Source organism: Meles meles, chromosome 9 (genome assembly GCF_922984935.1).
Source record: "Meles meles chromosome 9, mMelMel3.1 paternal haplotype, whole genome shotgun sequence".
NCBI classification, from domain to species: domain Eukaryota; kingdom Metazoa; phylum Chordata; class Mammalia; order Carnivora; family Mustelidae; genus Meles; species Meles meles.
In genome coordinates this window covers 56,924,499-56,938,005 of record NC_060074.1, presented here as the reverse complement: position 1 = coordinate 56,938,005, position 13,507 = coordinate 56,924,499, and the positions used below count along the sequence as shown (strand labels likewise).

Sequence of the window (13,507 nt, the reverse complement as noted above, 5' to 3'; positions counted from 1 at the left end):
TCATCTCATTTTCTGCACGTCTTTAAAAAAAGAGTTCTGTTGGTGGGTTTAAATGTCGAACTATAGGTTAACCTTGTATCCAAAAGACTAAGGGAACTTAATTACGGCTGACGAAATGATGGTCACATCATTCTAACACCTCTCGTCTATTTTTAAATCAGCATCCATCAGGGAATGAAAATAACGTATAAAGCAAACCCTGCTTACAGAAGTTAGAACTTAAGAACAATATGTCACTTGTAATATACTCATTCATCTTAATGTGGTTTTTTTTTATATTTTATTTATTTATTTGACAGACAGAGATCACAAGTAGGCAGAGAGGCAGGCAGAGAGAGAGAAGAGGAAGCAGTCTCCCTGCAGAGCAGAGAGCCCGATGTGGGGCTCGATCCCAGGACTCTGGGATCATGACCTGAGCCGAAGGCAGAGGCTTTAACCCACTGAGCCACCCAGGCGCCCCTCATCTTAATGTTTTGTTCTTTTTTATTAATCGTCTAGAGACAGAGACCCATACATTGACGAATCTGTTTTTCCTAGATGTGGAAATTTGCAGATAAGTCTTAGAAATATAACACGAGGAAAGAACAAAATAGCAGTGTTACCTTTGAGCTACAGTATCCCCACCCAAGTTCAATGCTAACTTTGCCTTTTGTACGGAACCATAAAATCAAAACCAGTAGAGCTGAGAAGACCATTTGTATTATCTTCACTCACATACCAGTTTTGCTCAGTCATGCTCCCAGGATAGCAGCTACAAGGGAAACCAGGCTGGCTGTATCCTCAAGGAAGGAAAAGCATCCTGCCCCTTGCTTACTCTCAAAAGCTCCTGATGTTTGCAGTAAGAATTGTGGTTTGCCAGCCTGGATGGTTTTTTTTTTTTTTTTTTTTTTTTTTTAGCTGCTCCAGAAAACTGCAGGGGTAAAATAACCAAGGATTGATTGTTCTGGGTTAAGAGAGCCCGGATGTTTCTGGATCATTTGTGTTAAACTCCTACCAGGAAGGGGCAATGGCCCCAAGCCAAAAGGGGTAAGAGAGCACGGGGGGGGGGGGGGGGGGGGGGGGGGGGGCGGGGGGCAGGTCAACCACACCCAGAAGACCACTCTACAAAGGGTCCCTTCCCACCAGAGATTTCCAACCCCATATTTTGATTCCCAAGGTACTTGGGCATTTGGGAAAAGCAGGCAGGAACCAAACCAAATCAGCAAAACCCAGGCACACCCAAGGGCTGAACAGGATCAGTCCCACCCTCCCTCGCCCCAAGGCTCAGGCAGGACAGCCCTTTTATCTCAGGTGGCAGCCGGACCTGAGGGGGAGAACAGGATGCAGATGGCAAGGGGAAGAAGTGGGTAAGGGGGCGGAACTCCGCAGTTTCTCTACTCCACACCCCCGTTTCCTTTCGAAACAATCTCTATACTGCTCCCCAACTGTGAATGTGTCCCTGTCTAGCTTCTGGTTCAACCTGAAATTCCAGGGAAAGCACCAGAAACGACTCCCAGTTGGCAGCTGCTGTGGAAGCACACAGAACAGCTGCATGGGCTTGGCTGCCACAGAATTTACCCTGACGACAAACGAGGCCACAGCCTGTCGCTCACACGGGGCTCACACTGGGACCCTGCAGCCCACGTAGTCCTTGGGGAATGGGGTGCCCCCTAGGGAGCCACGGCTGCCTCCACACTGTGTCCACAGACAGACACCCCAAATTGCCAAGGTTTTCATGAAAACATATATATAGAGAGATATATATGCACATATATATAGAATATATATATATTCCATATATATAGAATATATATATATTCTCTATATATATTTTACAGATTTTATTTATTCATTTGACAGAGAGAGAGATCACAAGTAGGCAGAGAGGCAGACAGGGAGAGAAGGTGAAGCAGGCTCCCTGCTGAGCAGAGCCCGGTGAGGGGCTCCATCCCAGGACCCTGAGACCATGACCTGAACCAAAGGCAGAGGCTTAATGCACTGAGCCATCTAGGCACCCCCAAAACATATATATTGATGCAAAGACAGCTGACTTCTCATCCAAACCTCCCTCCTTCAGACAAGCTGGAGCTGTGGCAATCCCCAGGTTCAATGTCTGAACTGATAGGACACCCCTCCAAGTTCACAATCAACCTGTCCTCTTAACCATTCAGTCTGCACTCGGTTGCCACCAAAGTTCCCAAACTTTACCTGGGTTCAGGATGCGTGAATAGACATCCTTCATTTCAGGTTTAGCAACCAGTAAGTCACTGCATTTTCATTTTGTCCAAAATCTTCCCAACTATCTTTTCATATTATTCTCTTTGTTCTCAAATGTCATTCCAGTGACCTTCCCTTCAGAAGCCTCCTTCAGTTTGAATCCCTTAATCCATGTTAAGCCATCCACGTTTTCCCCTCCCTAACGTACAGATTTCTCTCTCTGAACTTTCCATTCTGGCAGAAGGACCCCTGGGTGAAGAGTGACAGTGCCATTTTGGGAGAGATGAGTTGCCTACAAACTCACACTGATACACTGGACTGTGAAATTAAAATACATTTCTACTTCCACAGCCGATCAACAAATACTAAGATTTGAACAGTCAGATAAGATTTCCTTAGAACTCATTCATACTCCAAAATGACCCCCAAATCTAAATCTAGTGGGACTCTCTAAATGGGAAGTATTTTCATTCATGTAGTTAATATTAAAACACTCACCAATAATAGGTGTACCTTACCCAAAACCACCGTTAGGATATGAACTGGAGATAAAGACATCACATCTTAACAACACTTTACATCTCACAAATTCAAATATCCAAAGAATTTATGATGGCTGTATTTGGAGTTGAGAGAATAAATTGCCTCACACTTCCTGGAAATCCATTAGACAAGTGGAGAGTGATTTCTTCCCAAAAATGTTTTCACGGAATTCTCACTATCACACCATAATGGAATAATCAAGTGGAGAAAGGCAAAGGGAATTTTTGGGGTCACTTCCTGTCTCTTTTTAACTAATCACACTTGGATTTGTGGCACCAACCCTCAAGTACAGTCCATACACTGACCAGCTCCCCAGTTACCACCACCATAACGTCAAAGCCATTTGTGCCTCTTCTAATCATCCCCCCATCCTTCCCTTCAGTCTCAGAAGAAAGGACTTCTCCCTACCAAAGCTATCCTGGACCACTTACTGTGTGAACCTCTCTAACCCTCAGTCTCCTCATGAGGGAAGTGGCCATAACCACTTCTTAAAGGTCGTGAGCTTTCCAAAAAAAAAAAGTGAGAAAATAATTTATATACCAAGCATCTTTGATATAAGATGCTATGTCAAAGTTGGTCATTATTTCTACCACCTCTAACAGCAAGAATCCACTTTCTCACTATTATTTCATTTTCTGGTTTCTCAGATTTCTATCTATATTCAATTTCTCTTAGCTAACAAAAAACGGGTTTTTTGTTGATGACTTTTCTGCCTTAAGAACTTTTTCTGAACTCATTATTCCTTGAAGACAAGAAAAAATTTCCTCCTTTCTCTAATTATCAAACTGTTCCCACTTGGCCCACACTAATTGCTTTCATTTCTTATCCCATTATTCTCTCTTCTTAAAGTCCGACTATGTTAAAACCGTGGAGGTTCCTGGGGATAACCAAAGATCATTCTATCAAGACACGCCCTTTCCCTGCTCTCATCCTCCTCAAACTCTATGAGTTTGGATACCACTGACAATGTTCAGCCATTTACTACCATGTGACCCTGAGCAACCGACTTAATATCCGTTTCCAAGATAGATAGTACTTCTGAACGGAGTCTGTTAAATGAGACATAGCCTTAATGGATGTTAAGCCCCATCCTCTGCTTCTAAATATCCATGATCTGCTTCTTGCTAAACTTCTGGCCCTCCTTGCCTTCTATTTAGATCCTGTTTCTTCCTGACTGCTCCTTCTCCTAAGCCACCTTCCCTCCTCCTTGAATTTTCAAAAATAGTATTTATAGAGGAGTACCTACCCTCGGACCTAAGCTGACTGCCATTAATTGGTTTCTAGTCCTGAATAAAAAAGTATACTTATCACACAAGTTATCTTTAAGCTCTCCATCCCATTCACCCCGTACTGAAACTGTTATCAAAGCTTACCATTTCCTCTTTCAAAATGTCCCTGAATTAGTCTCTTTCTTTCTAGTCATACTGCCACTTATCAAGTCCTCATCCCCTCAAATCTAGATAATTATCAGACTCTGGACCAATTTTCTCATCTCTTTTTATTTTCTGTCTTCTTTTCCTTTCTCAAAGTCAGTGGTTCTCAAACTTTTTGTCTCAGGTTTACTCTTAAAAATTGAGGACTACAAAGACCTTTGGCATACGTGGGCCATTGATACTTATCATGTTAGAAATTAAAAGTAAGGGGTGCCTGGGTGGCTGTTGGTTGGGCATCAGCCTTCAGCTTGGGTCATGGTCCCAGGGTCCTGGGATTGAGCTCCACATCAGGCTCCCTGCTCTGTGGGGAGCCTGCTTCTCCCTCTCCCACTCCCTGTGCTTGTGTTCCCTCTCTCGTGGTCTCTCTCTGTCAAATAAATAAAGTCTTTAAAAAAACTTTTTTTTAAATAAAAAAATTTTTAAAAAGAAATTAAAAGTAAGAATCATTTTAAATCTACATTAATTCAACTTAAGTTCACAAAACCTACAAGTTAAACATTTTTAATTAAAAAAATTTTTTTTCAAAGATTTTATTTTTAAGTAATCTTTACACCCAACATGGGGCTTGAACTTAGAACCCTGAGATCAAGAGTTACATCTCTACCAACCCAGCCAGCCAGGTGCCCCACAAAATATTTTCAATTTAAAAGGTTAAGAATAGCATTGTTTTAGACTTCTCCAAATTCTTTTTAATGTCTGATTTAATAGAAGACAACTAGATTCTCATGTCTGCTTCTGCATTTAATCTGTTGCGATACATTCTTTTGGTTAAAGCATGTGAAGAATTGTGGCTTCCGAGATATGTAGCTGGGAAAGGGAGGAGTCTTCTCAATTAATTACAGATATTCTTCTTTGATACCACACCAAAACTTGACAAGTAGCAATTTCTTAAAGGTTAGTTCTACTGTTCACTTTGAATCTGTATGAATACACTTTTTGTACTGGGTTACAGCAAAAAGTCAACAGTCTAAGAGTCAAATAGATTTTTACCCATGCAGGATTTTTTAACATCATGCATTGAGTAATTTGGAAAATACTGGTTTTGCAGATCTTAAAAAAGAGCTGACACATTTTATTATATAATACCAAAATTATCACATTAATATCACTGCATCTCAAATGAAAGGTCCTGAGAAGCCATCAAGCTCAAGGTCACAGATAGAAATTCTCAAAACTTAATTTTTCACTTGAAAGGTCAGATTTTATCATTAGCAAGGGATCCCTGTCAGTGTTTTTTAATTGAAATGACATGCTCATTTTGCTCCTTTTTGAGAAAATGTGTGCCTAATACCCAATTCTGAATAACCATGGTTTGCCAGTCATTCTTTCAAGTAAAAATGGTGTTCCATTACAAAACTGGCAATTCCAACAGTCACACAAGTGGTTTTCTTTGAGACCATCATCATACTTCAGCATGCAATAGAAGTGCTTTACGGAGACTTCCCGTTTCATCACACAGACTATTAAAAAGATCAATCTAGGGACAAGATTTAATAACCTTATTTCCAGGGCTTTGTCAGGGATGTTACTGAGTTATTATTTTCAATGCTAGTGCATGGTGGTGGAAGATGCTACGTCTGGCTCTAGTACAGCAGGTGCGGTACTACCTTAACGTGCACCAACGCATCAGAAGTCTTACTAGCAATTGCTTTTGCACCATCAGTGCAAATGTCAATGCAAGAGATATGAAAATATCATCCTAATATCGTTACAAAAAGAGTTTGACCTCACAGACCTCAGTGAAGGGCTTGGGGATGCCTAGAAGTCTGCAGCTCACACTTTGAGAACCTCTGCTTTAAGTCTTCAATTGTACTAAATTCTCCCTTTTCTTTAAAATCAATACAAAATGAATGCTGCATACACCTCTCAACCTATTAACTGATCTCTCATCACCCCTTACCTGCTCAAAGCCTTGGGGTAAAAAGGCAATGGTCTATCCCCACGAATTCCATTTCCCTTTCTCCTACCTACAACTTAAAGTCATTCACTTTCGCTAGCCTCCTGAAACAGACCTGGTAGGCACAGTAATTTTGCCTTTTTAAAAGGCTGATCTCCTCTTTTGACTTTCCTGTAATTTTTGACCTTGGAAATACACTGTTCTACAAGGAGGAAAGTGGCAAGTGTCACATCAGACACTCAGAGAGGAAATCCTTTGTTTCCAGGATTTATTAGATGGTCTTGTGGTAAGACCTTTCTACCCTTCTACCCTTTCTCGGTTCTCTTCTCCTAATGACCCTTTCCCTAGTCTGACACACCTCTCATTTCATCATGTTCCCTCTAAACAAAAGTCCATACCCGGAATTTTGAGACCCAGTTTGATTTTCCAACTGTTCAGTGGGCATTTGTGCCGAGATGTTCCACCAACATCTCAAGCACAATATACCTGAAACTGAACTCAAGCCGAAATAGACGGTTCCCTCTTTCAGTGCCCTCTGAATGTTGTCTCAAAGCCTTGAAGTCATCAGCTTTGTCTCTTCTGGCTTCCAGGTCCATGCAATTTCTCCACAATATTCCTATTCCTCACTTCTTCTTTCCTAATTCTGTTCTAATTTGAGACCTTACTGTTTTATCCAACTAATGAAATCTCTACCTCACCATCTTCCTGACCATAGTCTCTTTCCTGCCCCACTGTATCCTATACTTTGTTGTCAGGTCAGTCTTCAAGTAATCAAATCCTGGGGCGCCTGGGTGGCTCAGTGGGTTAAGCCTCTGCCTTCAGCTCAGGTCATGATTTCAGGGTCCTGGGATTGAGCCCTACATGGGGCTCTCTGCTCTGCAGGGAGTCTGCTTCCCCCTCTCTCTCTGCCTGCCTCTCTGCCTACTTGTGATCTCTGTCTGTCAAATAAATAAATAAAATCTTTAAAAAAAATCCTTCCCAGGGGCACCTGAGTGGATTAAGCCGCTGCCTTCGGCTCAGGTCATGATCTCAGGGTCCTTGGATCGAGCCCCGCATCGGGCTCTCTGCTCCGCAGGGAGCCTGCTTCCTCCTCTCTCTCTGCCTGCCTCTCTGCCTACTTGTGATCTCTCTCTCTGTCAAATAAATAAATAAAAATCTTAAAAAAAAAAAAAAATCCTTCCCAGCTCAGCTCCTCCACTGGCACCCAGCTTGGATTAGTCAACACTACTTTTCCCCCTTGTATTACAGTCACCCTGCATATAGACAGGTCTTTAATCCCCAATCAGACTCTAAGGCTCCATGGAGAAAGAACCTATGCTTGATAACCCATCTCAAATAGCACCCAATATAGCATTTTTCACAGCATCAGAATTCATCTTTACTTAAGGAAATGCAGAATGAATGGATACCCTACCTCTGGTCTCTCTCCCACGGCACATATACCAGGCACATTCCCTTTCTGAACTCTCATCTAACTAACACCTTAATCAACTATTAGTCAAATGGCATATCACCATTCTAAGAAGCTGAATGTCTGAAATAATAATCAAAAACATAAGGTGTCAGTATTTACTTAAACATATCTAAAAAAAGACACTCCTCCCAAGATAGCTTTGCATGTAATTATTCTGCTGTTTCATATGTGTTAGTTTTTACTTGCTAACAGAATGCCAGAAGAGTTTCATCATATTTCGAGATTGATCTTCACCAAGCAATGACTCACTAGATTAAAACTTTCTCACCCCTCCCCATCAAAGCTTGCTCAAGTAGCTAATGACAGATGGAAGCAAATCTAAATGGATTATGGGGGGTGCCTGGGTGGCTCAGTGGGTTAAAGCCTCTGCCTTCGGCTCAGGTCATGATCTCAGGGTCCTGGGATCGAGCCCCGCATCGGGCTCTCTGGTCGGCGGGGAGCCTGCTTCCTCTTCTCTCTCTGCCTGCCTCTCCGCCTACTTGTGATCTCTGTCAAATAAATACATTAAAAATTAAAAAAAAAATAAATGGATTATGGTTGCCCCTAACTCAAAGAAATATAGCTGTGAATCCTACTGCAATTTAATAACCCTCTCTAATTTATCTGTTGTTTTTTAAAATTCTTCCTTAAGGCAGAGGTATTGTCTTGTAGGCAAATGACATTCTCCCCCTAAACAATATGTTGGTTTAGCAATGGGAAGCTCATTCGTGAAGAACATATTCTGTACGACACACAGGTTATTAGAACTATTTGACAGAAAAAGGGGGACTGTATTTTGAGGAACTGATTAAGTCACTCTTTTTCTCCAGAGTAGAAAAATGCTATTTTCCAAAAATATTTTAGAATATTAAATAAAGTAGAATGTATTTATCTAAAAATGTTCCCAGGTAAATGTAAACTTTAACAGATTGACTTTTTGCATATAATAAAGATATTCATCTACCCGTATCCTACAACCCACTTTCCAGATGGCTAAGATATGCAAATTCACATAAATAAAATTACTTATAGATTAATGAACAAATTCAAAGTGCTCAGTGGTTTTGATTTACTTTGATTAAAATTTCAAATATCTAAGAATCAAGAATTTATGGAGCTAAACCATAAAACGAGGCAGCTTAGTCTGGGAAGGTTATTTCAGACATTTAGGAGTAACTCGATATTTCGTGAGCCTATGGGAAATTCTGAAAGCATTTCACAAAGAGCTGTTTTCAATAGTTTGTTAGTCTGGCGAATACTGAAATGCTGTCATTGAGAGCATCCAGAAAAACATCTTAAGGATAGAAAAGAAAATGCCCAAAGAAAATATGAAAAGCATAAGTCCAAATTTTAAGTTAAAACTGAAGTGATGATGCTGGATAGTCAACCCTAGAGAGTAGGTCTGTCTACCATACATTAGTGCGTGCTTGGGTTAATACCCAAACTCAATTAGTTGTAGTCTGCTCCAGCCTCTCCTTTAGGTTCACTGACCTGGATATAAAATTTACACTTTAATGCGGCAGATTTAATTAACCCTATTGAAATGTAAAATATTCCACAGGGATTACAAAACATACCATCCTTTACTAATTGCTGAGCTGAATTGTGTCAAGCAACCACTTTCTCTTGAACCAGTAGCTAACTGCTGGGGCTTCCACCAACATCATGACTATCCACACAAGGCTATAGGCTTACCAAGAGGAACCGTATCTCTTTCTCTTTGCCTGAACACTGAAAGGGAAAATGCACCCTACTTCTTAATTCTAGGCCAAACTTCTGGAAACTTCTGGTCTGTATTCGCAGCCCAGGTATGTCATGAGTTCAGTCCCCTCGGAGACAGACAATGCTGAATCTGAGGGCTCCAGTCTCAGGAGTGAGTGCACACGCAAACTGCAGGACATGCTAGCAGGACCAATCTTGACACTTTAATTAGTTCAGCCGGCAGCCAAGCAGGAGAATGCCTCCCCCAAGAAAGATAGCTGATTCCGTCTTGGGCAAGAGGAGAAATGTTGACAATGGGAGCTCTTTTTAACCTCTCTTCTTTGCCCAATACAAATCCTAAATTTCTCCCCCATTCTTACCCCAGAGAGAGTCCTAAATGTTACACAGGACCTCAAGGAGGTTTCATCATGCGGTCTAGGCCAGTCAAAACACCAAGGGCAGGGGCGCCTGGGTGGCTCAGTGGGTTAAGCCGCTGCCTTCGGCTCAGGTCATGATCTCAGGGTCCTGGGATCGAGTCCCGCATCGGGCTCTCTGCTCGGCAGGGAGCCTGCTTCCTCCTCTCTCTCTGCCTGCTTGTGATCTTTCTCTGTCAAATAAATAAATAAATAAATCTTAAAAAAAAAAAAAAAAAAAAAACCACCAAGGGCATAAATGACCAGGACTTCAAAGGCTTTGGAGGGTGGGGATGAGGGTTAGGCGTGATTTATTCTGAAATGGGCAAATAGCTTGGTAAATCTGATTACTGATACTCACTTCAGAGGACAAGAATTTTATTTTTCTTTCAAAACCCAGCATAGAAATGAGAGAAGAGATCTGAAAATGGACACCCTCACACATGAATTCACCACCAACAGGGTCCTCATGTCTGTAGAATGGCCAGATACCGCTGGGGAGTTTCCCCTCTTCACCACCATGCACCTGGCACCCTGCCCTCCTCAGCACGATCCCAGTGGGAACTTCTTACCCAAACCAAACAGCTCGGCGCCTGGACAGAAGGGAAAGGGTACAATTTCTCATGCCAAGATGCAAGCAAGAGCACCTCTTCCGTGCCCACAACGCCCAGCTCCTGGCCCGATCTCATCTCCCACCCATTCCAAACTCCCCTTGCTGAGGTTTACCTTCTGCCAACTCCTCTTTTCAGCTCATTTTTAGGTTTATTTTCACCACCACCCTACTTACTCCTTTTCCTACCATTTTCCTGCCCTGCTTTGTACCACTCCACCGTATATAGCCACAGAAACACAGTGGTGAGGGGCGCCTGAGTGGCTCAGTGGGTTAAAGCCTCTGCCTTCAGCTCAGGTCACGATCCCAAGGTCCTGGGATCGAGCCCCACATCAGGCTCTCTGCTCCGTGGGGAGCCTGCTTCGCGCTCCCCCCACTCCGCCTGCCTCTGCGTATTTATGATCTCTGTCCGTCAAATAAGTAAATAAAATCTTAAAAAAAAAAAGAAAGAAAGAAACAGTGGTTAAAACATAAAGGAGCTGTACCCCTGACCACCCACAGCTAGGAAGAGGAGGATGCTAGGTATTCCAAAGGGGAAATATGGATGAGCTTTCTCTTTCAGCAGGACTACATAAACTTGTATCCACCGAAGGTAAAATGGGCTTCTCTACATAAGCCAGGATTCCTAACCACATGTTTCTGCAGGAAAATGGGATACAAGTTCAAAACATACAAATTAAAGGACCATAGAGTCATGAGCGGGGGACCCCTTGATACCACGGAAAGAAACAAATGGAAAATTCTCAAACTGATTTTAAAAATAAGAACAATTAATATACCGATGAAATACTATAATGTGTAATGTCTGTTACACTTATTTCCAGATCTAGGAAAAAAAGATATAAAATATCTTTACTAAAAGATTTCAATTAATTTGGGCTTTTTTTGGGGGGGGGTGCTCTTAGCTCAACATTCCCTAAAGAAAAACTTTAGATGTTAAAAAACAAGAAGCAGGGTGCCTGGGTGGCTCAGTCGGTTAAGCGTCTGCCTTCGGCTCAGGTCATGGTCCAGGGGTCTTGGGATGGAGCCCCACGTCGGGCTCCCTGCTCAGCAGGAAGCTGGCTTCTCCCTCTTCCACTCCCCCTGCTTACGTTCCCTCTTTCGCTGTCTCTATCAAATAAATAAATAAAATCTTAAAAAAAAAATTAAAAATTAAGATAAAAAGCAAAAAGCTTTCAAAAGCTATCAAATGCTTTTAAGAAGGCTACTTATCAGAAACTTGTCCAGTGAAAGTGTCAGGTTTTCAGCCAAAGCCTGTTGAATTCTCCAAGCGATGGAGTACCAAAAAGCAAAACAAAACAGCGTGCTGGAAACCATCTGCATGCTGGAAACAGTCTACGACTGGCTTCCCTTATCTCCCCACGCCAGGGAGGTCAAAATTAAGAGGAAATAAGGCTCAACCCTTAAACAATGGATATGCACCCACTCAACTATTCCTACACGGTGTATATAAATCCAAGAATTTACATTAGCTCACCACATCTCTGGAACTGGCCGGGGCAGGGGGAAGTCCTCCCAAACACGTTCAGTTTGGCAAAGCATTCCTACAAGAGGCACTCCAGTTTCACTCAGAAATGGAATGTCATTATGTAAAATCCTCGGCAGGGGGGGAGGGAATCATTGAAAATATATTCTTACCATTCTCAATGGGCTCTGCTGCCTTGGACACTTCTCGGAACGGGATTATAACTGCATCTCCAGGCACTCTGGGGCTTTCCACATACTTGGGCTTCCTGACGGGACCTGTGGTGGAAAAGATCTGAGTGTGGCTAATTTTTTCCAGACGCAAACAAAGCTTCGGCATGTACAGTGTGTGTCCTCACCAGGACCCAAATATGCCTCAAGGAAGAGCCGGCCCCTTCTCCTCCCTTGAACACACATACAGTCATTCCAGCACAGGCGCAGGAAGGTCCGGCCTGGCTGCCAAAGCAGAAACGGGGAAGCTCGGTTTCGAGAATGTCAACTCTGGCAAAAACAAAAGCTGCTCTTCTGCTGTGAAGATGCGACAGCTGTCTTTGGTGTACATCAAGGAAGGGATTTTGACTTGACATGTTCAAACCTGGACAGCTTCTGGCAAAGGGTTTTTTAATTTGGAATCTGTCTCTAACTGGGACAAAGACGACTGGGTTGCTTGCTATCTTTGAAGTCAGGAGGCAAGGATTACCAACAGCCAGGCTGTAACATCAACACACTCCGAGCGGCCACAGAGCCCGGCATTTTATCACCCTGGTGACGCACTGCGATTGTGTGGGGCAGGGAAGGCCACGGTTTTCTTGGCACATGACAGAGCTGCCTTCAAAAACGCACAGCAGCCAGTCCGGCAAGCGACTCGGGGACGCAAGAGGCCCGTTGGTCCTATTTCTCACCTTCCCCTCAACTTCAACTTATCATCGGAAAATCTGGATTTCTTAGTAAGACTGAATGGACCCCTCACAAGCCAGCGGGAATGAACAGGTGCAGCCACTTCAGGAAACGGTTTGGCAGCTCCTCAAAAGGTTACACACACAGTTATTACATGGCCCAGCAGTTCTGCTTCTCTACTCACACGCGTTCACACACAAGTTTGCACACCCGTGCTCGTGGTAGCATTATCGAGAGCCAAACGTCCATCAACTGATGACAACAAAATGTGCTCTGTCCATGCCGGGGGATGGTATTGGGCCACACAGAGGGATGGAGTACTGATTTATGCTACAACAGGATGAAACCTGAAAACATGATGCTACGTGAAGGAAGCCAGTCCCCACAGACCACGTATTATAGCAGTCCACTCGTATGGAATATCCGGAACACGCAAATGTATGGAAGCAACGAATGGCTGCCAGAGGCTGAGAGATATGCAAGCTAGTGGGGTGATGGCTAAAGGGCATGAGACTTCTTTTTGGAGTGATTAACATGTCCTAAAATCAGTGGTGGGGGCACCTGCGTGACTCAGTCATTAAGCGTCTGCCTTTGGCTCCGGTGGTGTCCCAGGATCCTGGGATTGAGCCCCATGTTGGGCTCCCTGCTCAGCCGGAAGCCTGCTTCTCCCTCTGTCCCTCCCCCTAGTTGTGTTCCCACTCTTACTGTCTCTCTGTTGGGTAAATTAAATCTTTAAAAAATAATAATAAAATAAAATCAGTGGTGATGGCTGCACGACCTTGGGAATATACTAAAAACCGCTATAGTGTACACTTCAAATGCGTGCATTGTAGGACATGGGAATTACATCTAAATGGAGCCGCATAAAAAAGAAAAGACTGCCCATCCTGTCTGTTCCTT

General features: G+C 43.0%; 1 protein-coding gene across 6 annotated transcripts in view; it reads right to left on the bottom strand.

Annotated features, from left to right (window-relative positions):
• TANC1 (tetratricopeptide repeat, ankyrin repeat and coiled-coil containing 1) overlaps positions 1–13,507 on the bottom strand; it is a 232,314-nt gene that overhangs the window by 76,302 nt on the left and 142,505 nt on the right. For all 6 annotated transcript variants that reach the window (XM_046018133.1, XM_046018132.1, XM_046018134.1 and 3 more), the window contains one exon: positions 11,885–11,989. In XM_046018133.1, the coding sequence (XP_045874089.1) occupies positions 11,885–11,989 (105 nt within the window). The remainder of the gene's footprint in view (positions 1–11,884; positions 11,990–13,507) is intronic.